Raw genomic sequence first — 25886 nt, 5'->3', positions numbered from 1 at the left:
ACATCTACAGAAGGGATAATAATGTTTCTCGTATTCATTCGAATCCGGTGGATAGGAACCGGTTTTCATCCATACGAAAAAACTATGTCTAGCAATTAGCATCGTATTATATCCAGTTTTCTACGAATATAGAAATGTACAATCATAAGATTAAAACCAGTTTTTTTAGCCGGTGCCTCCGGCACCTCGGGGCTAAAAAACTAGTTTTAATCTTATAATTGTACACTCTATATCCGCGGAAAGCCGTTTATAATACGATACGAGAAATAACTATTCTCGTATTCATTCGAATCCGGTGGATAGGAACCGGTTCTCATCCATAGAAAAAAAACTATGTCTAGCTTCGTATTATATCCAGCTTTCTACGAATATAAAAATGTACAATCATAAGAGTAAAACCTGTTTTTTTAGCCCGTGCCTTCGGCACCTCGGGGCTAAAAAACAGGTTTTAATCTTATAATTGTACATTCTATATCCGCGGAAAGCTGTTTATAATACGATGTAAGAAATAACTATTATTTTTAATCTAATCTAGCGTCCATTCTTATCAATTTACGATCTTTACCTAAGTTGAAATTATAATCGCAATCTAATATATGTTTAAATGGTTTCATTGGAATTCATCCCACACGGGATTAGATCCACGAAATTCAACTCAGATGGATAGTACGTATTATGTATTATGTACAAAATACAAATAATATTTATAAAAAATATATATTTCATAACCTTTAAATAATGTAATAAAGTATTAAACAGAAAATTTAAATAATTCTAACATTGTAAAAGATTATGGAAGGGTACACAGGTACATGGCACTTTTACAATCAGCAGAAATACAGTAGTTGTTTTTTTGTCAAAATTACATGAAATAAATTAGATGCATATTTGACAATACAGGATGTATTTTCATCAAATTAATAGATTTATAAAACGCTATTGTTAGCTGTTTTTATTCTAGCTATTTCAAGCATAGATTTATATATTTTGGAAAAAAACAGTTGTATTTCTGCCAGTTGTAAAAATGGCAGCCTTCCGATTATGCTGGGACAGCAGAAAGTGTCATGTGTGACGTCAAAAAATGCGTCTATAATCCATCTCTTTTGAAGGAGTTTGCTTTCCCACTTCTCCTCTCATCCTTCCTTATTTTTAGACATATTTTTATGACGTCACACATGGTACTTTCCGCTGTCCCGATTATGCTTCGCAGTAACTCTACAAATTTTACAGTACAAGTTTTCTCATGGCCTGCTCAGAAACCAGCTCATTCAGCTTCTCATGGACGGACCACATGTCCTGAATAGTATTTTAATTAAACTTGATTGATGAAACGGCGGTTTCCTCCAAAGTGCCTTGTTGAGCACAGGAACCTATCCTCTTAAAGTGAGAAGAAAAATGGAAGTTTTCCATTTGTTTGTTTATTATTTCAGTTTCAGGTTAGGTTAGGTAAGGTTATATTTGGTTCTGGATAGGGCAACGCATGTAAAATGCCTTCCTTACGGTTTATGAATAGAAAAAAACAACCCCCTTATTCTCAATTTACTTTTATAATAAGGGGGAAGGTTTCCTGTGCTTAATAGTCATTATTTCTATGAACTTCCAAAGGATTAATCCTTTGATTGCGCAACCTGCGTCTGGAATGCATGATTGCACCTGTTTGCGGGACAAAGCATAATCATACAGGATTAAGGTATTGCCAAAAAGTATAGTAAATCTAAAATAATACTTGGGAGGCAAATAAAGGGGTCGTCAATTCTACCAAGTGTTGCCCCCTAACTACAGCTAAAAATCATACATAGGTTTCGTGATAATTCTACCTTGAAGTACTTGACCGTCCTGACCCTGAGCTCGAGGGTGGCATCCTCGTCACAGATGATCATGGTGTTGCCATGCTGCTGGAAGGCAGACACTGTCCACATGTGGCTTACTCCCTCCTCCAGGGCCTAAAACAGGTCATGTTTAAAAATGGTGCTTTATCATAAAAATAAGATTGTTTAAACCATAAATTTGAATTCAAACTTTATATATTTATTTATTTACTAACGACTGCGCCCTCAGCATCCAGGAACTCTGTATATTTGAATGAGCAAGGAAAGCCTAAAACCATCCATATATGCTATAAGAACGATAAGAAGATTCCATATTCATAAAATGTAGAGCATAATCAGTTCAGTAATTATCGAAACCTTAAGCTTCAGAGAAAAAAACCTAACTGCTTTATGTAATACTAGCGGCTTCGCCCCTAGCCTCTAGGTGATCAAAATATTTTGGCGAAATTTGTAAAAGGACCAAGGAAATCTTCAGCAAAAAAAGACCAAGGAAATCTTCAGCAAAAAAAATGGGGGGGATTTTTGGTTTTTGGGGGAGTTGGGGGTGTCCCACCCCCCAAGAAAATAGCCTAAAACCACCACAGGACCAGTGGGTATATTCCCTGAAGAGTAGAATCCGAACGGTTCAGTGGTTACCGAGATCTTAAGGGACGGACAGACAGACGGACAGACATCGTTCTACTTTGTATTATAGATGATATGAAGTAGTAAGTTTTTATCTGAAGCTTAAGATTTCAATAATTAATGAACCAATTAAGTTTTCCATTCTAAGGAAGCATAACATAGGTTCTGGGATGGGTTTAGGCTACAGTTATGCCTCCTTTCTAACCTTGGATGCTAAGGCCATATATCATAATTTTTAACATAGAAAACGTCATGTGAACAAGGATCACCGTCTCGTATTCATTCGAATCCGGTGGATAGGAACCGGTTCTTGTCCATACGAAAAAACCATGTCTAGCATCTTATTATATCCAGCTTTCTACGAATATAAAAATATACAATCATAAGATTAAAACCATTTTTTTAGCCCCGAGGTGCCGAGGTACATTCTATATCCGCGGAAAGCTGTTTATAATACGATGCGAGAAATAACTATTCTCTCATTAATAATGTTATGTTATGTAAGTACAGACCCACAGACATATTTCAGAAATAGAAAAGATTTTCAGCATGGATTGAAAACCGAGTATTATACGCTGGATAAGAACCGGTGTATTGCTTTGTATTACAGACAATTATCTACAAATATTGAATAAATAACTGATATTTTAAAAGAAAAGAAAAATTTAAATTAACTTTTTTTAATAAAACAAAGAGGTTAAAAGTGAGATAAGTTTTTTAAATACATTTTAAATGTGTAATTAAAAAGGGACTTACAAGCTTATTATAAAATTTACATAAAAGTAAAAACTACATTTCTTAAATCAAATCTTTCCTATAGCCAAGAAAAGAACGTTAAAGTTTGGGGGGCAATAACTCAAATATATTCTTGATATCGACCGCCCTCCTTTAATTCTCATTTTATTTTATGCAAAATTAAACCTAGGGAGGGTTGCTACCTTTGATACTTCGGTAGCCCCGCAGGGTATAGGAATTATGACGGGTGAGGCCTTTTTTTCTGGACACAACCCTACATCATAGAGTCATATCCCCTCATTTTTTATTGGTGTTTTCATGGACGTTCAAGGGGTGGGGGTAAAGGAGTGCTTATACCCCTCATTTTCTCCCCTTAAAATTTAGAAATACCTTAGATTAACCCAATCAAACATTTGATATCCTATCTATAATACAAAGTAGAATGATGTCTGTCCGTCCGTCCGTCTGTCCGTCCGTCCGTCTGTCCATCCGTCCGTCTGTCCCTTAAGATCTCGGTAACCACTGAACCGATCGGATTCTACTCTTCAGGGAATATTCCTACTGGTCCTGTGGTGGTTTTAGGCTATTTTCTTGGGGGGGGGGGATGAGACACCCCCACCCCCCCCCAAAAAAATCTAAAAATCCCCCCCCATTTTTTTTTTGCAGAAGATTTCCTTGGTCCTTTTTTGCAGAAGATTTCCTTGGTCCTTTTTTTATGCAGAAGATTTCCTTGGTCATTTTACGAATTTCGCCAAATTTTTTTTTTGATCACCTTTTGGGGCAAAGCCCCTAGAGTTTAGGGGCGAAACCGCTAATTATTTATATAAAGTAGTAAGCTTTTTTTGTCTGTAGCAAAGGATCTCACTAGCTGCTGAAGCGTATTGCTCTCCTTTAGAGTAAAGTTTTTTTTATAGATCCACAGATGGTTATAGGCTATTTCATTTTGATAAATAAGACTGGCTGAAATGGTTTTAGACAATTTTCTGCCCTTCTAACTCCCTTCGAATATAGAGACCCTAAATGCTCAGGGTGCAGCCGCTAGTTCTAAAATAAAAAGGTTGGACGTCCCCGGATTTTTTCACACTTGTTCTGACAATTACGTTGATAATAAAAAGAAGAGATTAAAAACTTTCTTACATATGAAATGATATCATTTTTTGTTTATCAAAAAGGAATTTATCTGTTTTTCTTGACCAGTTAAATCTAGTAATTGTGTGTTTTTTTATAAATACATATATATGATGTAATTTATATTACTTTTTTGTAGTAAATCTTTTCTTTAGTAAAGACTTTATGGTTCCAGGACAAACGCAGGAGTGCAAACGTCGGAGTGGACAAACGCAGGAGTGACAAATGTCGGAGTGGACAAACGCAGGAGTGTCTAAAATATTAAGTTAATAAAGTATTTCTATACAAGTTAGGTTAAGTTATGATATTAATATACTAATAAGTCCCCCGAAGGGGTTAGGTATTAAAAAAACCTATAAGATGGTTTATAATAGGTTAGGTTAACTGTCCTTTGCGACGTTTGTCACTCTATTAGTTTTAGGACCGATGTTTATATGTAAGTCAATGTATATATGGGATAGTAGAATTATGCATGTTTAAATTTTTCTTTCTTTTTCAAAACTTGTATAATGATTCCTATGACAACTATTTATATTCTAAAAAGTTCAGTTTCTAATTGGTTAAGTAAGTTTGTCCATTTGAAACATGTTGATTTTGTGCATTAAAGAAACATCCTATTTAGGTGCAATTTGGAACATGGTGATTCCAACGAAGATTAGGCGTGGTTTTGTAAAGTAAACATTAGTCCCCAAAGTCTTATAATAACTCATTCTTTTCCGTAAGCTTTAAAACCGTTGGGAACTTTTAATTAATTTTGATTGGTTGGTTCAATTAGTTGAATGTCAAAAGTTTCAACCAATAATTGGAATCTACAGTAGGAGTAATTTTTTGTATCATCATTGGGGATGTACATCAATTTATCGGCCATTGTCCTACTTTTAAATCAATGGGTACTTGCCATCGTCTCGTTTATGAATACACGCATTTTTAGTCATTGTTTCACTTTTTAAGAGTAAATCTGGTGTCAGATCCAAATAATAATACGTCGATTCTTATGTGTAGCTTTCTTATAACAGAAAAGAACTTATCAGTTCAATGGTTAATAAGGCGGGTTGATTTACAACTTTTTTGGAATTTCACATTTTTTCACATTGGCAAGGGTTATTGGGCCAATATAAAACCCTGTGAAATTTGAAAGAGGTTTTTTAATCCAAAAACAACAGGCGCGCGGGGGTTATAAAATGTGCCCGCCCCCTTATAAAACCAAAAATTGAAATTCCTTCAAACACAGGCATGTTGCATATCAAAATGACCGCATTGAAATGCTGATTACAGATCTGAAAACCGTTTTGAAAAATATTGATTCAGTCTGAAATGATTTTCAAATAACCTACCAAAATGAACAATTTTGACTAAATCAGCCTTTTTAGGTACTTAATGAGCTCTTATTCGAATTAGGAGCAATATTTTTCAAAACGGTTTTCAGATTCATAATCAGCATTTCAATGCGGTCATTTTGATATGCAACATGCCTGTATTTGAAGGAGCAATTTTTGGTTTTATAAGGGGGTGGGAACTTTTTATTCCCCCCCGCGCGCCCGTTGTTTTTGGATTAAAAAACCTGTTTCAAGTTTCACAGGGTTTTATATAGGCCCAGTAACCCTTGCCAATGTGAAAAAACGTGAAATTCCAAAAATGTTGGAAATCAACCCGCCTTAATGGTTAATGAGATCTAAATGGACAAACAAACAAAAAAACTTGCAACTTCATATAATAGGATATGTTTCGTATATCTATAATACAAAGTAGTACGATGTCTGTCTGTCTGTCTGAAGCTTAAGATTTTAGTATCCACTGAACCGATTGGGCTCTGTTCTTCTGGTCCTGTGATGGTTTTAAGCTATTTTCTTGGGGGGTGGGACACCCCAAACGACTACCCCCCAGCCCCCCAAATAAAATCCCCCCCACAAAATTTTTTGTTTTCCTTTTTAAACTTAAATAACACAAAAATAGGTTAATAAAACCTCTTGGTAACCACTGAACCGATTGGATTCTACTCTATAGGGAATATGCTAATTGGTCCGATGGTGGTGGTTTTAAGCTATTTTCTTTTGGGGTGGGACACCTAACCCCCCCCCCCAAAAAAAAAAAAATCCCCCTCAATTTAAAAAAATTTATTTGAAATTAGTGGTTACAGCACCAGAGGTACTGAATTTTTTTAAATTACCTCTTGGGGCATCGCGCCTATAGGCTAGGGGCGAAGCCGCTAGTTTACCTTATAAAGTGCATAAGCTTTAGAGGCACCAGTAATCAGAATAAACACCTCCCTAAATATTTAGATGCTTTTTACTTGTTAGATCTCACAAACGGCAGGAACTGTAATTTATTTTTATCAGAGCTGGATCTTTAAATCATTTCAATGGTGCGCAAAATCTGGGTGCGCCGGATTTCAGCCAATCACAGCGCGGCATTTCGTAAAGTGTGTGCTCTCATTGGTGGAAAGTTGGCTCACCCCGATTTGGCGCACCATTGAAATGATTTAAAGATCCAGCTCGGGACAGCTTTAAAATGGTAAAGTTTTCTGTTACTTCAAATATGTAACCAATATGCAATGAAGGAAACTCTCAGATATGTCAAATTGTTTGAAAGCCGAAAATAAAATTAATGTATATTATTGTTAAAAGCGAAGCTTTTCTCTAATTAGGTTCGGTCCGTCTGTACGTAACGGAGAGCTTTTTTCGTTCATTTAGGCAAATTAGAATCGTCTCATCGATTTCAAACTTTGCATGATGATTCCTGCATTAGTGAGTACGATTTAGAATGTCCGTATGTCCATTTTAAACATAATGATTGGATCATGGAAAGAAAACAAAGTCATTCCTAAATTAGGACAGAAGTCACCTTCTTAGGAAGGACATAAGTAGCCTTCCTTAAGTGAGAATTTCTTAGATGAAGGGCATAACATGCCTCCCTTAACAAAGATTTTGCAAGATTGAGGACATAAGTAGCCTCCCTTCATCTCACAAAACCTAGCTTTTTGATCCTTCAAATAGCAAAATCTTGCATGAAATTGGTTTTTGGTCCATCACATAGCAAAATATTGGAAAACTTAGCTTTTCTGTCCTTCACATAGCTAATTCTTGCAAAACATAGCAAATTCTTACAAAACATAGCAAATTCTTACAAAACATAGCAAATTCTTGCAAAACATAGCAAATTCTTGCAAAACATAGCAAATTCTTGCAAAACAGAGCAAATTCTTGCAAAACATTGCAAATTCTTGCAAAACATAGCAAATTCTTGGAAAACTTAGCTTTTCTGTCCTTCACATAGCTAATTCTTGCAAAACATAGCAAATTCTTGCAAAACATAGCAAATTCTCACAAAACATAGCAAATTCTTGCAAAACATAGCAAATTCTTACAAAACATAGCAAATTCTTACAAAACATAGCAAATTCTTGCAAAACATAGCAAACTCTTGCAAAACATAGCAAATTCTTGGAAAACTTAACTTTTCTGTCCTTCACATAGCTAATTCTTGCAAAACATAGCAAATTCTTGCAAAACATAGCAAATTCTTGGAAAACTTAGCTTTTCTGTCCTTCACATAGCTAATTCTTGCAAAACATAGCAAATTCTTACAAAACATAGCAAATTCTTGCAAAACTTAGCAAATTCTTGGAAAACTTAGCTTTTTTGTCCTTCACATAGCTAATTCTTGCAAAACATAGCAAATTCTTGCAAAACATAGCAAATTCTTGCAAAACATAGCAAATTCTTGCAAAACATAGCAAATTCTTGCAAAACATAGCAAATTCTTGCAAAACATAGCAAATTCTTGCAAAACATAGCAAATTCTTGCAAAACATAGCAAATTCTTGCAAAACATAGCAAATTCTTGCAAAACATAGCAAATTCTTGCAAAACATAGCAAATTCTTGGAAAACTTAGCTTTTCTGTCCTTCACATAGCTAATTCTTGCAAAACATAGCAAATTCTTACAAAACATAGCAAATTCTTGCAAAACATAGCAAATTTTTGCAATAAGCGTCCGAAACTCAAAAACGAATTTTCAGCGCGATCCGACCACCGGTTCTTGAGATACGGTGACCTGGTGTCCTTGGTACAGCGGTAAGATTTGGGAAATGGTTCGAATCCTTAGTAAATTTGGCTAAGTCCAAAAATTCTTTGACAATTTTCGACCTGGTGTCCTCTCAGTAGGTACGCTTGGTGTCACCTGGGTATTTTTTCTTCAAAAATTTGACTAAGTGTCAAAATATTTTTGGACTTAGCCAAATTTACTAAGGATTCAAACCATTTCCCAAATTTTACTGTTGGTACCAAGGACACCAGGTCACCATATCTCAAGAACTGGTGGTCGGATCACGCTGAAAATTCGTTTTTGAGTTTCAGACCCTTATTGCAAGAATTTGCTATGTTTTGCAAGAATTTGTTGCTATGTTTTGTAAGAATTTGCTATGTTTTGCAAGAATTTGCTATGTTTTGTAAGAACTTGCTATGTTTTGCAAGAATTTGCTATGTTTTGCAAGAATTAGCTATGTGAAGGACAGAAAAGCTAAGTTTTCCAAGAATTTGCTATGTTTTGTAAGAATTTGCTATATTTTGCAAGAATTTGCTATGTTTTGCAAGAATTTGCTATGTTTTGTAAGAATTTGCTATGTTTTGTAAGAATTTGCTAAGTTTTCCAAGAACTTGCTATGTTTTGTAAGAATTTGCTATGTTTTGCAAGAATTTGCTATGTTTTGTAAGAATTTGCTATGTTTTGCAAGAATTTGCTATGTTTTGTAAGAATTTGCAATGTTTTGCAAGAATTTGCTATGTTTTGCAAGAATTTGCTATGTTTTGCAAGAATTTACTATGTTTTGCAAGAATTTGCTATGTTTTGCAAGAATTTGCTATGTTTTCAAGAATTTGCTATGTTTTGCAAGAATTAGCTATGTGAAGGACAGAAAAGCTAAGTTTTCCAAGAATTTGCTATGTTTTGCAAGAATTTGCTATGTTTTGCAAGAATTTGCTATGTTTTGCAAGAATTTGCTATGTTTTGTAAGAATTTGCTATGTTTTGCAAGAATTTGCTATGTTTTGTAAGAATTTGCTATGTTTTGCAAGAATTAGCTATGTGAAGGACAGAAAAGCTAAGTTTTCCAAGAATTTGCTATGTTTTGCAAGAATTTGCTATGTTTTGCAAGAATTTGCTATGTTTTGCAAGATTTTGCTATGTTTTGCAAGAATTTGCTATGTTTTGCAAGAATTTGCTATGTTTTGCAAGAATTTGCTATGTGAAGGACAGAAAAGCTAAGTTTTCCAAGAATTTGCTATGCTTTGCAAGAATTTGCTATGTTTTGCAAGAATTTGATATGTTTTGTAAGCATTTGCTATGTTTTGTAAGAATTTGCTATGTTTTGTAAGAATTTGCTATATTTTGCAAGAATTTGCTATGTGAAGGACAGAAAAGCTATGTTTTGTGAGGTTTTTGCTATGTGAAGGACAGAAAAGCTAAGTTTTGCAAGATGAAGGACATAAGCAGCCTTCCTAATGTAAGAATTTGTCAGACACAGGACATAAGTCACCTTCCTTAAGTTAGATTTTGTTAGATGAAGGACATAAGTAGCCTTCCTTAGATCAATTTCCAGTGACTTCTGTCCTAATTAGGAATGACTTTGTTTTCTTTCCATGATCCTAATGATTTTTTCACTTTTTAAACAACAAATTTTTATATGAACTAATTATCCGATTGATCTGATATTTGTTATACTGATTTCTAGGACAACAAAGTACAATATTATAAGCGAAGCAACTCTATAATCAAGTCCTAAAAATGTAAGTATGTCCATAAACATTATCTTATATCAAGCAGTTATTCAACAAATTTACTTACAATTTTGCTTGGACTCTTATACATATATTCTTTTTATTTAGTTCTGACACTCTATAAGTGTTACTTTTCGTTTGTCCTACCGTTTCAAAGCTTTGCTTTTATGGATGTTGTCATCTTTGTTTAACATTAAAATATGCTAAGGCCATAACTGTATGTTGGTGCATATGGTCAAGTTGGCTTGCAAGTTGTAGTACAAAAACGAGGCACACAGTTTTGCAGTGGGTTAAATACATTACATTACAAGAGGTTTCTACCCCTCCCACCAAATCTTACAATATAAACTTTCTTACCCCTTCTCCCCCCCTGGCAAAACCCTGTGCACGCTACTAGTTAAGAATTAAAATAGGCATCTTTCCTGGCATCCATAACAGTTCCAACTCCTACAGTCAAGGCCTGAAACAAAATATAACAGTGAATTTTAGAAATATAAATGAATATATTATTACTTGGATGTTGCACCAGATTTTCTTTAGCCCATCCACTCCCCTTCTAGTGGATAAACGAACTGACCAATAAATGAGGTCAAGCAAGATAAATTAACGACAAGTTTTCCCTTGTCCATTTCTCGACGTATATCAATTGAAATATACCCCCACCCTTTCTCTTTAAATTATACCCCAAAGTTGGAATAACACTTGGCACCTGTAAAACATTTCCAATCCCTCAAAAGATATTTGGGTGCTTCACGCCCTAGTTTAAAGCCCTTGCTTTTTTACTAATCAGGTAAATATTTGACATTGCACAAACCTAAAAATGTGGGGGTTTCCACCCACTCATGTCAAATTTAGACATGGTTTAAAACTTTTCTAAATAAAAAATTCATTCTAGATGTTAATGGTGGGGGAAAAGTCACCTCTACAAAATCTTTTTAAAACCTCCTCTGGACCGTTAAGAAACTTCATTGTAAAGGAGAACCCTTTTTCATAACTAAATAACTTTGGCTTTTATGTAAGGATTATATTTTATTTTGATCTATGTATAATTTTGATTAGGTTTAAAAAAGAAAGCATAATGTACACAAATTTATTTTTCATTCTTATTATATTTATAATATTTGTTTAAATTATAAGATCTCCAAGTCTGATAATCCAAGGATATGAATGCAAATATAAGAGTTGATATTTGCCTAACTACAGGAAAATCCAACAATAAAGGAATACAAATGCATGAGAATGCTTTGTTTCCACTCACAGGTGCCTCGAGCCAATTTTAGGTTATAAAAAAAAAATATATTATATAAGAAATTAGTCATGTGATAAAAACCCAAATTTAATAGTTATTTCTCGCATTGTATTATAAACCGCTTTCCGCAGATATAGAATGTACAATTATGAGATTAAAACTAGTTTTTTTAGCCCTGAGGTGCTGAAGGCACCAGCTAAAAAACTGGTTTTAATCTTATGTTTGTACATCTTTATATTCGTAGAAAGCTGGATATAATACAATGCTAGACATAGTTTTTTCGTATGGATGAGAACCGGTTCCTATCCACCGGATTCGAATGAATACGAGAAATACCTTTACTACTCCTTTTAATTCACCCCCACACTACTTTCTACGTAAAAATGTATCTGTATGATTTTATAGTTTGTAAAATGCAAAAAGTATTCATTTAAATAATGCAACTTTATTTTTAGAATTAACTGATGATTTTTTTAGAATCAAACAATGAAAGATTGGATAACATGTTTAAAGAAAACCCTGGTTAAAATAAGTTGTTTTGAACATTTGTTATTAATGATTATCAAATTATCATAAGTGGCTTTATATTTTTTTTTTATTTGCTTTTTCTTTAAAAAATGTAAATTATAGGGTTGAGCCAGATACGGATATCTGGCAAATTAATGGATATCAGGCTGGATTACTGGATATTAAAGTAGAAAAAATAATTTCCATCATAAAAATCAGCTGCTGCTTACCACCGGCTGACAGCTGGAAGCTCCCAAGTACAGCTGCAGCTACCAAAGATAATGTTTTGAGATTTCTAATATAAGATTTTCATATAAATAAACATTATCTAAAAAAAAATTATTCTAGCTTCAAAAATAAGAAAATTACTGGTATTTAAAATTTAAAAAGTAGGGATTTTTGTAATAAAATATTATTGATTTGATTGCCGGTATCCGGCCTGATATTGAAAATAACCAGATATCCAGCCCAACCCAAGTAAATTAGATTTATTACCCAAGAAGATCAATGAGATAAGAATCTGTACAACTTAATTAGGAATTCCTATAAGGTAAATTAACTAGGATAAACACTTCCAATAGTAGCAAAGCAGAAAAAAAGAAAGAGAATATTTTAGACTAAACTTTACAACACAAAAAAATAAAATAAGTATGTTCAATCCTAGGGATGGGATTGTTCCTATTGGTATAACTAATGTATTGATCATCTACACATCTTATTTCTTTTTCAATAACAATTTCTTTAATTCTGTGAAACTACCTACTTGTTGCTACAGGCAGCTGTGAGCTATTTAATGCTTATACAATACACATACATAATAATATGTATACTATAATTATGTACACTAACACCACAATTCTACAACAATACTTACTTTTATTCTTTATTCATTGGTTAAACTCAATTATTTTACATATAATTTATATATGTACTAGCGGCTTCGCCCCTAGCCTCCTAGCCCCAAGAGGTAATTAAAGAAAAAAAATAATTACCTCTGGAGATGCCTCCACAAATTTTAAATAATTTAAAAAAAAAATTAGGTACCTGATGAAAAGCCCAACTCCACCACTAATTTTAAATAATTAAAAAAAAATTGAGGGGGGGATTTGTTCCATTTTTTTTTGGGGGGGGGGGTTCGGGGTGTCCCACCCCACAAGAAAATACCCTAAAACCACCACGAGACCAGTAGGTATATTCCCTGAAGAGTAGAATCCGATCGGTTCAGTGGTTACCGAGATCTTAATGGATGGACAGACAGACGGACGGACAGACATCATTCTACTTTGTATTATAGATATATAATGATTACGAGGACAACAATTATAAGCAAGGCATCTCTACAATCAAATCCTAAAAATGAAAGTGTGTCCTTTTACTGTATCCTGTATTTATGCAATTTTGCAACAAATTTAAGTACAATTTTGCCTAGACTTACTTGTATAACGTCAAATCATAGGGTAATCTATAATACAAAGTAGTCTATAATACTAAGAAGCTTGATGTCTGTTTGTCCATCTGTCTGTCTGTCCGTCAGTCCGTCTGAAGCTTAAGACCTCAGTAACCGCTGAACCGATTGGGCTTTACTCTTCAGGGAATATACCTACTGGTCCTGTGATGATTTTAAGCTATTTTTCTGCGGGGTGGGACACCCCCAACCTCCCAAAAACTAAAAAAAAAAAAACCTTAAAAAATTATTTACATTTTTTGTAAAATCTCTGTAACTGCTGAACAAATTGGGCTCTACCCTTTTGGGAATATACCTACTGGTCCTCTGGTGGTTTTAACCTTTTTTCTTGAGGGGTTGGACACCATAACCCCCTCAAAAATAATAAAATCCCAACTTTCAAAATTTTTTATTTTTTTATTTTTATAAACAAAAACCAGTAATTGGGGTGGAGGACAACTTGGGTTTAATTTTTACGATTTGAAATTTTTGTGTATACGGCAAACAACCTGGGTTTAATTTTTACGAATTGTAATTTTTGTGCATACAGCGCACAGCCTGGGTTTAATTTTACCACATAGTAATTAAACAAAGAATAACTTTCTGAATATTTCTATTTAGGAAGGTTGACTTCCCATTACTTCACAGGGCGAAGCCCCTAGAGGCTAGGGGCGAAGCTGCTAGTATATCTAAAATACGTGGATATATTAACTCGGGAAAATTGGTCGTCAATTTAGGTTGCTAATATAGACCTCATTTATTGGTCAGTTTATTAATTCCGTAGGAGCCTAAGAGGAGAGGGTAAAAGAGGGTGGATGTTGTGTAAAAATCTTGTGCAACATCCAAGTAATTATATTTCGATTCTCAGGGTGTACTATTAATCCAGCGCTAATTTCGAGTCTTACCAGAATATTCATTGCAACTAAATGGGGTTTCATCGGTGGCCATAAAGGAGTAATAAAACAGGCAATAATACTCATTTGTATCGCAATAAGTCAATCAAGGTTACCAGCAGAGCCAGTTTGTTTAATGGGGGCATAAAGCATTGCATGATACTTGAATACCAGGGAGTAATGAGTAATGTTAAAGGGAAAGTACTTTTTTAAAACATATTTGGAAAATCATTTTAGTGCACTAGGAAAGCATTTTTAATTTTTTAATAATAAAATTTTCGGATCATGGAAAAAACGAAGCACTTGTTTCGTCGCATTTTCACAGTAGTTTTTATAGGTTATTTTATGTTAGGTTGGGTAAATTTTAATAATTGCCCCGCAGGGGTTCTAGAAAAAGGAGAAAGGCTACTGTGTAAATACGCGAAACCCGCTACTTCGTTTTCGTTCCATGGTCCAATTTTTTTCTTCTAAAGTTAAAATTTTCCAATATTCCTTAGCTAATATATTTGAAAAAATGAATAGATATCATAAGAAACCTTAAAATATATTCAGTAAATGTATTTTTCAAACTATAATTAGTCAATTTTTGATCATTCAAAAAAGTATTTTTTGACAGTCTGACAGATTGACCAAAATTATGTAGTTGCTATGCGGCGGAAAAAAAGGAATATCCTTTAAAAGGAAAGAAGGGGGGAGGAAAGGGTTGCAATTAATGAAAATTAATTAATTTTGCTGGGTATGTCATTCAGAATTACAAGTTAAGTAAATTAATGAATCTAAATGTTTGTTGATGAGGTCATTAAATAACATGAAAAGAATAATTATAAGTATGTAATTTATATATATATATTTGTTGTAAAACGGGTTATTTATGTAATAATTTCCTCTTTGTTTTATTCAACACTAGCGGCTACACCACTAGCGGCCTCTAGGGGCACTTGAGGAGGGGGGAATTGAATTGGATAACCCAATTTCTCGTATTCATTCGAATCCGGTGGACAGGAACCGGTTCTCATCAATGCGAAAAAACTATGCCTAGCATTGTATTATAAACCGCTTTCTACGAATATAAAAATGTACAATCATATGATTAAAACCAGTTTTAATCTCATAATTGTACATTTTATATCCGCGGAAAGCCGTTTATAATACGACGCGAGAAATAACAATTCTTCATTAGATTTAAAAAGAAAAGTAAAAAAAATAATACAATAATAAAATTTACATTTTCCTTATGGCTATCATGTATAATTAATTAAATTTAAATACAGTACAATACAGTCAGAGTGGTAGGGAAAATTGGGTTGTTTATTGAATTAGTCCCCAAAGTTTTATAGTAACGTTTTCTCATTGGTTGGACGAACAACTTTGGGGACTTTTCCTGAATTTTGATTGGTTGGTGGATCATTAAGTTGAATCTTGAAACGTCGCAATTACTAATTGTAGTACAGAAAAAAGTAACTTTGTGTATCATCATTGGGGATTTAGAAAAAAATTGGCAATTGCCTTAACCCCTTAAATCCCTGCAATACAGTAGTGTACATTTTTAATTACATTTTAAATAATAAATAAATGTTTAAATATTCTTTTTTAACTTTGTTTTAAATTATCATATTTAATGGTTACTTATCGCATTGTATTATAGACAGCATGCCACGGAAATTAAAATGAAACATTATAAGACTGAAACCAGTTTTGTTAGACCCAAGATAAAATTGTCTGTAATATTATGCTATATATGATTTCTAAGGCTGAAAACCGGTTATTTTCCGCCGGATGTTAATCGGTTTCGAAGGTTATGGAGTTAGAAATGAAAGTTTAAATTTTAAATTTACACTTTTATAGCAAAGATGTAAAATAAATGATTTGATTCGCAAGAAAGAAAACCAATGAAATAAGTTTATTTTATTTCAGGGATCTTGATGTAGATTGCACATCCCCAATGATGAGAAACAAAATTAATTCTATAGCTTAAAATTATTAATTATATAAATAGTTTTGACACTACTAGTTTAGAACCAAGCAAATGAATTCTATAAAAGTAACCAAAAGTTTTTTTTATTCAGAAATAGAAAATATGGTTTAAAAAATTTGAGTAACAGTTTTATTTCCAGTCCAATGTCCCCTCCCTCCATGAAAATGAAAATAAAAAACTAGTTACCTGCTTCGGTACAGCATCGACGTTTCCATCAAAGAACCTAAATGGAAATACGGTTATAGTTATTTCTCGTATCGTATTATAAACGGCTTTCCGCGGATATAGAATGTACAATTATAAGATTAAAACTAGTTTTTTTAGCCCCGTGGTTCAAAATTTTAAAATTATTATTTTAGCCATTTGTATAATGTCTAATACAACTTAAATCCATTTTCGCTGCATATTTATTAATGCATCTTTTTAGATCTGTATTAGACATTATACAAATGGCCAAAATAATAATTTTAAAATTTTGAATCCTTAAGTTGTATACTCTGTTTTAAACCTTATTTCATCTTGAAGATCAATGCCCCGTACTATTTTAACAGAGTATACAAATTAAGAAATCAAAATTTTAAAGTTATCATTTTAGCCATTTGTATAATATCTAATACAGCTCTAAAAAGATGCATTAATAAATATGCAGCGAAAATGGATTTAAGTTGTATTAGACATTTTACAAATGGCTAAAATAATAATTTTAAAATTTTGAATTCTTATGTTGTATACTCTCCCATTGTCTTCGTTCAATCAATCAATGTCTAAAAAATTGTCGAAAAACGCGGCATTTATTAAAAACCCATCTCTGTAAAATCTAATAGCAGGAATTCAAAGTTTTCTCTAATGAAACCGTGTTTTTACAAAACTTTGGGTACCAGTATCATTTACTTACAGCCAAATGTCCCCTTCCTTTCTTACTTATGGTAAAGTTGACACTTTATGGATAGAGTATGTCAGATCTTTTTTGAATGCGAGTTACGTAAAATAATTTTATATATATATAGCTTTAGTTTACAAAGTTCATCCCTCCGAACGTATTTGCAGCAGCTCTAGAAATATTTGTTTTTGTATGCACCTGCATTTATTTACTGTTATCCAAACTTATATACTTTAATCAGGGATCTAAAGGGATAAGACAATGACCTACAAAAGGATGTACATCCCCACTGATGAACGATAAACTTACCCCTTCTGTAGAATAAAATTTGTGTTTTAAACGTGTGGATTATCAACTTATTGAACCAACAAATCAAAATTAAATAAAAGTCCCTAAAGTTTTTGGGCCAATGAATAAGAAAATTTTGTAACAAAGCTATGGGGACTAGTATAATATACAGCCCGATGTCCCCTCCCTCCCTAAATCTTTAATTATTTAAATTTTGTTATTTCAATATTATTGCGCTGCTTGTTGACTTAATTGTTCTAGTTATTATCAGGGATCTAAAGGGATAAGACATTGGCTGATAAATTTTTGTGCATTCCTTTTGATTATACACAAGATCATTGGTTGCAACGTTTGGACACTTAAATTATAAACATGCAGCCGCCGTTAAAAAAAACTGTAGACAGCCTAAATTTTTCCATAGTACGCCAAAACTGCCAAAAAAGAAAAACTCTAAACTGTAGTTAACAAATACCATCTAAACGCAGTAGCTGCAAAGCCGTTTTTATTACTTTTCTTCTGCGGCGGCTGCCCTGACCGTCTTCTTATATATTTCCATACATTCATTACTAATATGGAATATTTGCTGTTGCCAATTAAATATTTATAAAATTATCACTTAATAACTAATTGAACATTGAATGTAATTGATTAATTCTATCTCAACAACTCAATATTATACAATAGCTGATGAATAAGTACTTTTTTTAAATACTAGCAGCTTCGCCCCTAGCTTCTAGGGGCTTTGCCCAAAGAGGTGATAAAAAAAATTAAGGCGAAATTCGCAAAAGGACCAGGGAAATGTTCTGCAAAAAAAATGTGGGGGGGGGAATTTTTGTTTTTTGGGGGGTTGGGGGTGTCCCACCCCCCAAGAAAATAGCCTAAAACCACCAGAGGACCATTAGGTATATTCTCTGAAGAGTAGAATCCGATCGGTTCAGTGGTTACCGAGATCTTAAGCTTCAGACGGACGGACGGACGGACAGACAGACAGACAGACATCAAGCTACTTTGTATTATAGATACTAGCAGCTTCGCCCCTAGCCACTAGTGGCTATGCCCCAAAAGTTTGATTAACCTGATTTTTCGTAATTTACATTTTAAGAGAAAAAGTAAAATCTAAATTTTTTTGGGGAGGGGGGAAATTTTTCATTTTTTTTTCAGTTTTCTAGCCCTCAAGAAAATAGCTTAAAACCATCACAGGACCAGTAGGTATATTTCCTGAAGAGTAGAGCTCAATCGGTTCAGAAGTTACTGAGATGTTAAGCTTCAGACGTACAGACAGACGGATAGACAGACATCGTTCTACTTTATATTATAGATTACAGCTAGGTAGATTACATTGCAATCTAAATTATCAGGGAGTAAGGGAGGGGACAATGGGCAATTAATTCAATATAAGAGTTATCAAAGAAAGGGCATGAAATCCAGTTTAATCCAATAAATTTGTAGGAAATTATAAAGGGATTATTAATTGAATAATAGATTTCCATAGCGTCATGTAAAGTGAAATCACAACTTGTTTTTGATGAAATATATTGAGGTTTTTTGGTGTGATTTTATTTTTATTCTGTTTATTTCCCTTGCCCCTTGCCCCCCCTCCCTTCTCCCCGTCTGCTACATTCCAAACTAACACAACGAGTGTTTATTTCCCTTCCCCCAACTTCCCTTATCCCTTCTCCCCGTCTGCAATATTCAAAACATACATAACGAGTAGCGGCATTCTATGCGCAAGTCCCCAAACTCAGTCAGAAACTGCTAAATTCTTGCACATTCCCTTTAAGCCAGTCCCCAAAGTCTGAGACTCATAAAAATTGAATATTCGATCCATTGTCCCCTCCCTTACTCCCTGCTAAATTATGCTGATACCCAAAGTTTTAAAAAGAAGTCTTTATTTGTTAACTTTAAGTTTTTGTTGACATTAATTTTTCAATCAGAATCCGTAAGTTTTTATAAAAAAAAATAATCTAAAGAAGGGGCAACTTTGTGTATGATAATTGTGGGTTTAAATCAATTTACTCTATTTCGTCATATCCCTTAAGATCCCTGAGCTGGATCTTTAAATCATTTTAGTGGTGAGCCAGATCGGGGTGAGCCGAATTTCAGCCAATCACAGCGCGGCATTTCATAAAATGCTGTGCTCTCATTGGTTGAAAGTTGGCTCACCCCGATCTGGCTCACCACTAAAATGATTTTAAGATCCAGCTCTAATATATATAATCCCGACAAACTAACGAGTGCATCACAAAAACTTATTTTCATTTTGTTAGTTCCAAACATCGACAAACGGCCAACAGGATGTCTGTCTATATGTATGCCTGTCTGTCTATATGTATGCCTGTCTGTCTGTGTGTATGTATGTATGTATGTATGTATGTATGTCTGTCTGTCTGTCTGTCTGTCTGTATGCCTGTCTGTCTGTCTATTTGCATGCCTGTCTGTCTGTCTGTATGTCTGTATGTCTGTTTGTCTGTTTGTCTGTTTGTCTGTTTGTCTGTTTGTCTGTTTGTCTGTTTGTCTATTTGTCTGTCTGTCTGTCTGTCTGTCTGTCTGTCTGTCTGTCTGTCTGTCTGTCTGTCTGTCTGTCTGTCTGTCTGTCTGTCTGTCTGTCTGTCTGTCTGTCTGTCTGTCTGTCTGTCTGTCTGTTTGTCTGTCTGTCTGTCAGTCTGTCTGTATGTATGTATGTATGTATGTCTGTCTATATGTATGCCTGTATGTGTGTATGTATGTCTGTCTGTCTGTATGCCTGTCTGTATGTGTGTATGTATGCCTGTCTGTATGTATGTATGTATGTATGTATGTATGTCTGTCTGTATATTTACCTGTCTGTCTGTATGTATGTATGTATGTCTGTATCTATTTCTGTATGTTGTCTGTCTGTCTGTATGTATTTCTGTTTGTATGTCAGTTTGTCTGTATGTATGTATTTATGTCTGTTTGTATGTTTGTATGTTTGTATGTTTGTATGTTTGTATGTTTGTATGTTTATATGTTTGTATGTTTGTATGTTTGTATGTTTGTATGTTTGTATGTTTGTATGTTTGTATGTTTGTACGTTTGTATGTTTGTATGTTTGTATGTTTGTTTGTTTGTATGTTTGTATGTTTGTATGTTTGTATGTTTGTATGTTTGTATGTTTGTATATTTGTATGTTTGTATATTTGTATGCTTGTATGTTTGTATGTTTGTATGTTTATATGTTTGTATGTTTGTATGTTTGTATGTATGCCTGTCTGTATGTATGTATGTCTGTCTGTATGTACATATGCATATATACCTGGCTGTCTGTAAATATATCTGTATCTATTTCTGTATGTATTTCTGCCTGTCAAAATAAGATAATACATGAATTGTACTTTGATTTCAGTCAATGTGTTTTTACATAATAAAAGAAAACATTTATCCATCATAGTAATAAGAATTAATTAAGATTAGAAAACAGTTATAATTAAGAACATTTTTGCTTTTTATATCTTGATAAGTACGCCAGGTTTCAGGGGCGTCCAAGCTTTTTTTTTTAGGGGGGGTAAAAAATTTTAGGGGGGGGGGTAATTCGTGTTTGGGGGGGGTAAAATGGCGCGCGAAGCGCACCGAAATTTTTTTTTACCCCCCCCAAAATTTTTACCCCGGGGGTAAAATTTGATTGGGGGGGGTAATTACCCCCCCTAAAGTCTGTTGGGGGGGGTAAATACTCCCCCCAAATCTGTTGGGGGGGGGTAATTACCCCCCCCAAACTAATTTACCCCGGGGGTAAAATTTTTGGGGGGGGTAATTTAATTATGTAAAAAAAGCACCTACCTAATCTATTAAGTTAATAAGTACTATCCTATAACATAAAGTAGTAAGTAAGGTTTATTTGACTATAGCTTCAGATTTCATTACTTTTAATACTGAGTTCTCCTCTTTAGGAAAGCTTCACATAGATCCCATGATGGTTCCACACTATTATAGGTCAATCCTTTGAGTGGTTTTAGGCTATTTTTCTCCTCCCTTTTACCCTTTAGAAAACACGAGTTCTTAGATGCTAAGGGCGCCACTACTATTCAAATATATAGTAGTATCTCATTCTTTAGAACATAAAAATACAATAATTAACTCACTAACCAATGAACTAATATGATTATACTTTAAAGTGAAGCGTCTTATAGGTCCTGGTAAGTTTTATAACTAGTTTTGAGACACCCTGACATCCTCCCAAAAGAAATCGCCTATAGAAATTCTTTTTCATTATTTAATGAAATATTTAATTTAGTTAGGTATCTATTTTATGGAATCTTCAGTGCTTTACAATTACATCATAGATCCCCGGGATGGTTTTAGCCCTTATAAAGGCCCAAGCAAATAAAATATGATCAAACTATTAAATTTTTTGTTATCATGGTTAAGAACTGTTTTAACTGGTTGGACTATATTGGGGTATAGTCCCTTTTGTGGCAACGCTCTTTAAGGGGCGTTTCTTCGTTTTTTTCACACAAGCTTCTCTCCTATTTCTAGCCCCTGCGGGGGGCCAATTGCTTAACCATGTGGGGCAATCACCTACACCAATATAACCTATCCTAAAATAAACTATCAAAAGCCATTTAGGATATACTTTTCATTAAAGGAAGCCTGCAAGAAATACCACGCTTTAACTGCTGAAAGACTGCCACAAGTAGACCAAATACCCCAAATTTGAAGCCTTCAGCTTCTATAACAAAAAAGTTCTAGGCATTTTAAAATGACATTTTATGTACAATGGAAATTTTGAAAGAATTGCAATGCTCATGTTGAAAACTTTAAAATTAAACTACGTGGCCTAGAAACAAAATTATAAGCTTATTTTTGTCATAAATTTAGGTTTCCAGTAACTAATTATATTTTTACAATAAAAATACCCATTTTTATAGTCAAAATCATTAAAAAAAATTAAGTGTTACTTGCGTTGTACCGAATGTACTGTAGCCAATCAGAAGGCTGAATCAGCTTAACAACCAATCACAACTAAGCTTGTATTAGTTTACCCCTTTGTTTCCGCTATGATTTTCGTTTAAAAATGCAATTTAAATCGAATTTTTTTCATAGATTTTGACTATGAAATGTGGTGTTTTTATTGTAAAAATGTAATCAGTTACAGGCAATCTAAGTTTCTGACAAAGATAAGGTTATAATTTTATGTCTAGGCAACGTAATTTAATATTGTTTTTTCTTTTATGAGCATTGGAAATCTTTCAAAAATTCCATTGTACATAAAATGCTATTTTGAAATGCCTAGAACTTTTTTGTTATTGAAGCTGAAGGCTTATAATTTGGGGTATTGGGTCTTCTTGTGGCAGTCTTTTAGCAGTTAAACCGTGTTATTTCTTGCAGGCGTCCTTTAACTATTAGGAGACCAAACGAGGAACATAAAATATATTACACCTCAAGGCTCGAGTCACACTATGACTTTTTTTAGGGGGGGGGGAAGGCGGGGATTACTCCCTCCCCCCCCCAAAAAAAAATTTCAGTAAAATTTTTTTTTAAGAACATTCAATTTGGGGGGGGTAAATACCCCCCCCCAAAAAAATTTTTTTTAAAGAACATTTATTTTGGGGGGGTAATTACCCCCCCCAAAATCGTTTGGGGGGGTAAATACCCCCCCCAAAATCGTTGGGGGTGCCTACGGCACCCCCAAGGTAGGGGTAATTTTTTTTTGGGGGGGGTATTGTTCACAAAATTTTGGGGGTGCCTACGGCACCCCCAAAATCGTTTGGGGGTGCCAAATGGCCCATTACCCCCCCCCTTGGAGGCCTATGCCAGGTTTTTCTACATTAAGATAATTTCCTTTCCCATAACCAATTGATTTACTTAAAAGATATTTCAAAAGGACATGTCCTAAATTTTGTGATTTGTGAAAAAAATAGCTAGTCGGTGCTTTTAGTAAGTAGTAGATGTTAGATATACAATCGGATTTTTTGTAGACCTCTTATTTTTGAAGTATTTTTTTTAAAATTAAGTTGGTTTTAAGGTACTAAAATGCAACAAAGCAAGAAGAAAATTGCAATTAAGAACAATAATAGTAAGATCTTTAATTTGACACCTTACTTTTTGATTTATTATTTTTAAAAAATAAACCCCGTTGAATCAAAACGCTGTACTTTGGGAGCTTGTCACGAATGGGTTAAAAAGAAATCACAAAAGTTAGGACACGTTCTTTAGCATGCTAGCATTGTCTTATAGGTTTGAAATAAAGAATTGAGATTCCTGTAACTTTAAAATATGATAAAAGAACAGTAAAATTTAAGTAGGCCTGTACGTACAATCTGCAAGGGCATTTTATTGGGCAAGTTCCCAGTTGAGGAGTGAGATTCTACCCCATCTGAAAAAATAAACCCCCCCCCCCGCCATCTATCAAATTAAACCCCCCCCCCCCGGCATCATGAAATTTTTACCCCATCTTATGATTTTGTCCCGATCATGTTAATTTATCCCCATCTTCATATTTTGTACCTCTCCAAGAGAAACAAAATAATGTCAGAGAAGGGATAAATTATTGAACAGGGGACAAAAATGAAGGATGGGGTCTAAATAGGAACATGGGGCCAGGATTGTAAGGTGGGGTCTGATTTGACAGATGGGGGAATGATTGGCAGAAGGGGAAATAAAATCTGGGTAGGGGGGAGGGGAGAGTCTGGAGGGGTTTGCGAGGTGAGCCTCGCGCGAAAGAATTTATATTAGGGTAGCATAAGCTACCATACTCCACTGTAGTGAAGCTATGCCTTTCACTCTTCTATATTTTCCTATATTTTGAATAAAATTTGAAAATGCCTCTATTTATTTTTTTTATTTCTCTTTTAAGACTTTTTTTATACTAAATCACCAACATATTCTAATACTTTACTTTACCTAATATTTTAAGATAAAAATTTGGCTCCATTGAAGAAAAAAAACAATAGCTTGTTTGAAATAGGAACATCTAGTGGCAGATTATTGAACTACATAATATACATTTTTCTGGATGTCAACAAACATGATGATTGGTTGAAAAATACAGATGGGGTAGCAACCAATGCTATGATATTAAAATTGAAGCAAGGGGTTAAAACTCACACATGGTGATCAAAAAATTAATATGGGGTCATTTTTTCATGATGGGGGTAGTTTCAAGTGCTTATATCTGGAGAACCGTAAGAGATAGAGGCCTAGTTGCTTGACTGTGGTAACTCAGATTTACATAAGGAAGCCATTTATGCACATGGGGGACCAAAACATGATATGGGGTATTTTTTTCATGATGGGGGTAGTTTCAAGTGCTTATATCTGGAGAACCGTAAGAGATAGAGGCCTAGTTGCTTGACTGTGGTAACTCAGATTTACATAAGGAAGCCATTTATGCACATGGGGGACCAAAACATGATATGGGGTATTTTTTTCATGATGGGGGTAGTTTCAAGTGCTTATATCTGGAGAACCGTAAGAGATAGAGGCCTAGTTGCTTGACTGTGGTAACTCAGATTTACATAAGGAAGCCATTTATGCACATGGGGGACCAAAAAATGATATGGGGTATTTTTTTTCATGATGGGGGTAGTTTCAAGTGCTTATATCTGGAGAACCGTAAGAGATAGAGGCCTAGTTGCTTGACTGTGGTAACTCAGATTTACATAAGGAAGCCATTTGTGCACATGGGGGACCAAAATATGATATGGGGTATTTTTTTCATGATGGGGGTAGTTTCAAGTGCTTATATCTGGAGAACCGTAAGAGATAGAGGCCTAGTTGCTTGACTGTGGTAACTCAGATTTACATAAGGAAACCATTTGTGCACATGGGGGACCAAAATATGATATGGGGTATTTTTTTCATGATGGGGGTAGTTTCAAGTGCTTATATCTTGAGAACCGTAAGAGATAGAGGCCTAGTTGCTTGACTGTGGTAACTCAGATTTACATAAGGAAGCCATTTATGAACATGGGGGACCAAAATATCATATGGGGTATTTTTTTCATGATGGGGGTAATTTCAAGTGCTTATATCTGGAGAACCGTAAGAGATAGAGGCCTAGTTGCTTGACTGTGGTAACTCAGATTTACATAAGGAAGCCATTTATGTACATGGGGGACCAAAATTTGATATGGGGTATTTTTTCATGATGGGTGTAGTTTCAAGTGCTTATATCTGGAGAACGGTAAGAGATAGAGGCCTAGTTGCTTGACTGTGGTAACTCAGATTTACATAAGGAAGCCATTAATGAACATAGGGTACTAAAATTTGTTGGGGGTTTCTTTTTTCATGATGGTGGGTAAAAATTGAAAATAGGGGCCATTTGTTATGGTGGAGAGGGAATTAGGTTAAGTTAGGTTAGGTAATATTGAGGAGCCCTGCAAGGTTAGGGCCCCCCGGGGGCCCTAACCTTGCAGGGCTCCTCAATATTACCTAACCTGTGCAGGAGACCAATAACTCTGCAAGGCTACTCAATATTTCCTAATCCCTTCATGAACATAGGGTACCAAAATTTGATAGGGTTGTTTTTTTTCATGATGGTGGGTAAAAATTGAATATAGGGGCCATTTGTTATGGTGGAGAGGGAATTAGGTTAAGTTAGGTTA

The 25886-nt window shown here is 34.3% G+C and overlaps 2 protein-coding genes across 2 annotated transcripts in view; one reads left to right on the top strand and one right to left on the bottom strand.

The window, feature by feature from the left end:
- LOC145334524 (alcohol dehydrogenase [acceptor]-like) overlaps positions 1-25886 on the top strand; it is a 105156-nt gene that overhangs the window by 36728 nt on the left and 42542 nt on the right. The window lies entirely within an intron of this gene.
- Positions 702-25886, bottom strand: part of Oscillin (glucosamine-6-phosphate isomerase Oscillin) — a 39790-nt gene continuing 14605 nt past the window's right edge. The window contains exons 8-12 of the mRNA XM_080180295.1: positions 16344-16380; positions 10514-10549; positions 6532-6585; positions 1818-1943; positions 702-1296 (exon numbers count right to left, since the gene is read on the bottom strand). Coding sequence (XP_080036421.1) covers positions 1225-1296; positions 1818-1943; positions 6532-6585; positions 10514-10549; positions 16344-16380 — 325 coding nt within the window. The 3' untranslated portion in view covers positions 702-1224. The remainder of the gene's footprint in view (positions 1297-1817; positions 1944-6531; positions 6586-10513; positions 10550-16343; positions 16381-25886) is intronic.

The sequence above is a fragment of the Acartia tonsa genome, chromosome 12, assembly GCF_053477335.1.
Source record: "Acartia tonsa isolate MP-2025a chromosome 12, ASM5347733v1, whole genome shotgun sequence".
Classification (NCBI taxonomy): domain Eukaryota; kingdom Metazoa; phylum Arthropoda; class Copepoda; order Calanoida; family Acartiidae; genus Acartia; species Acartia tonsa.
Note: the sequence above shows the minus strand (reverse complement) of the source record. Positions and strands in the feature narration are given on the sequence as shown.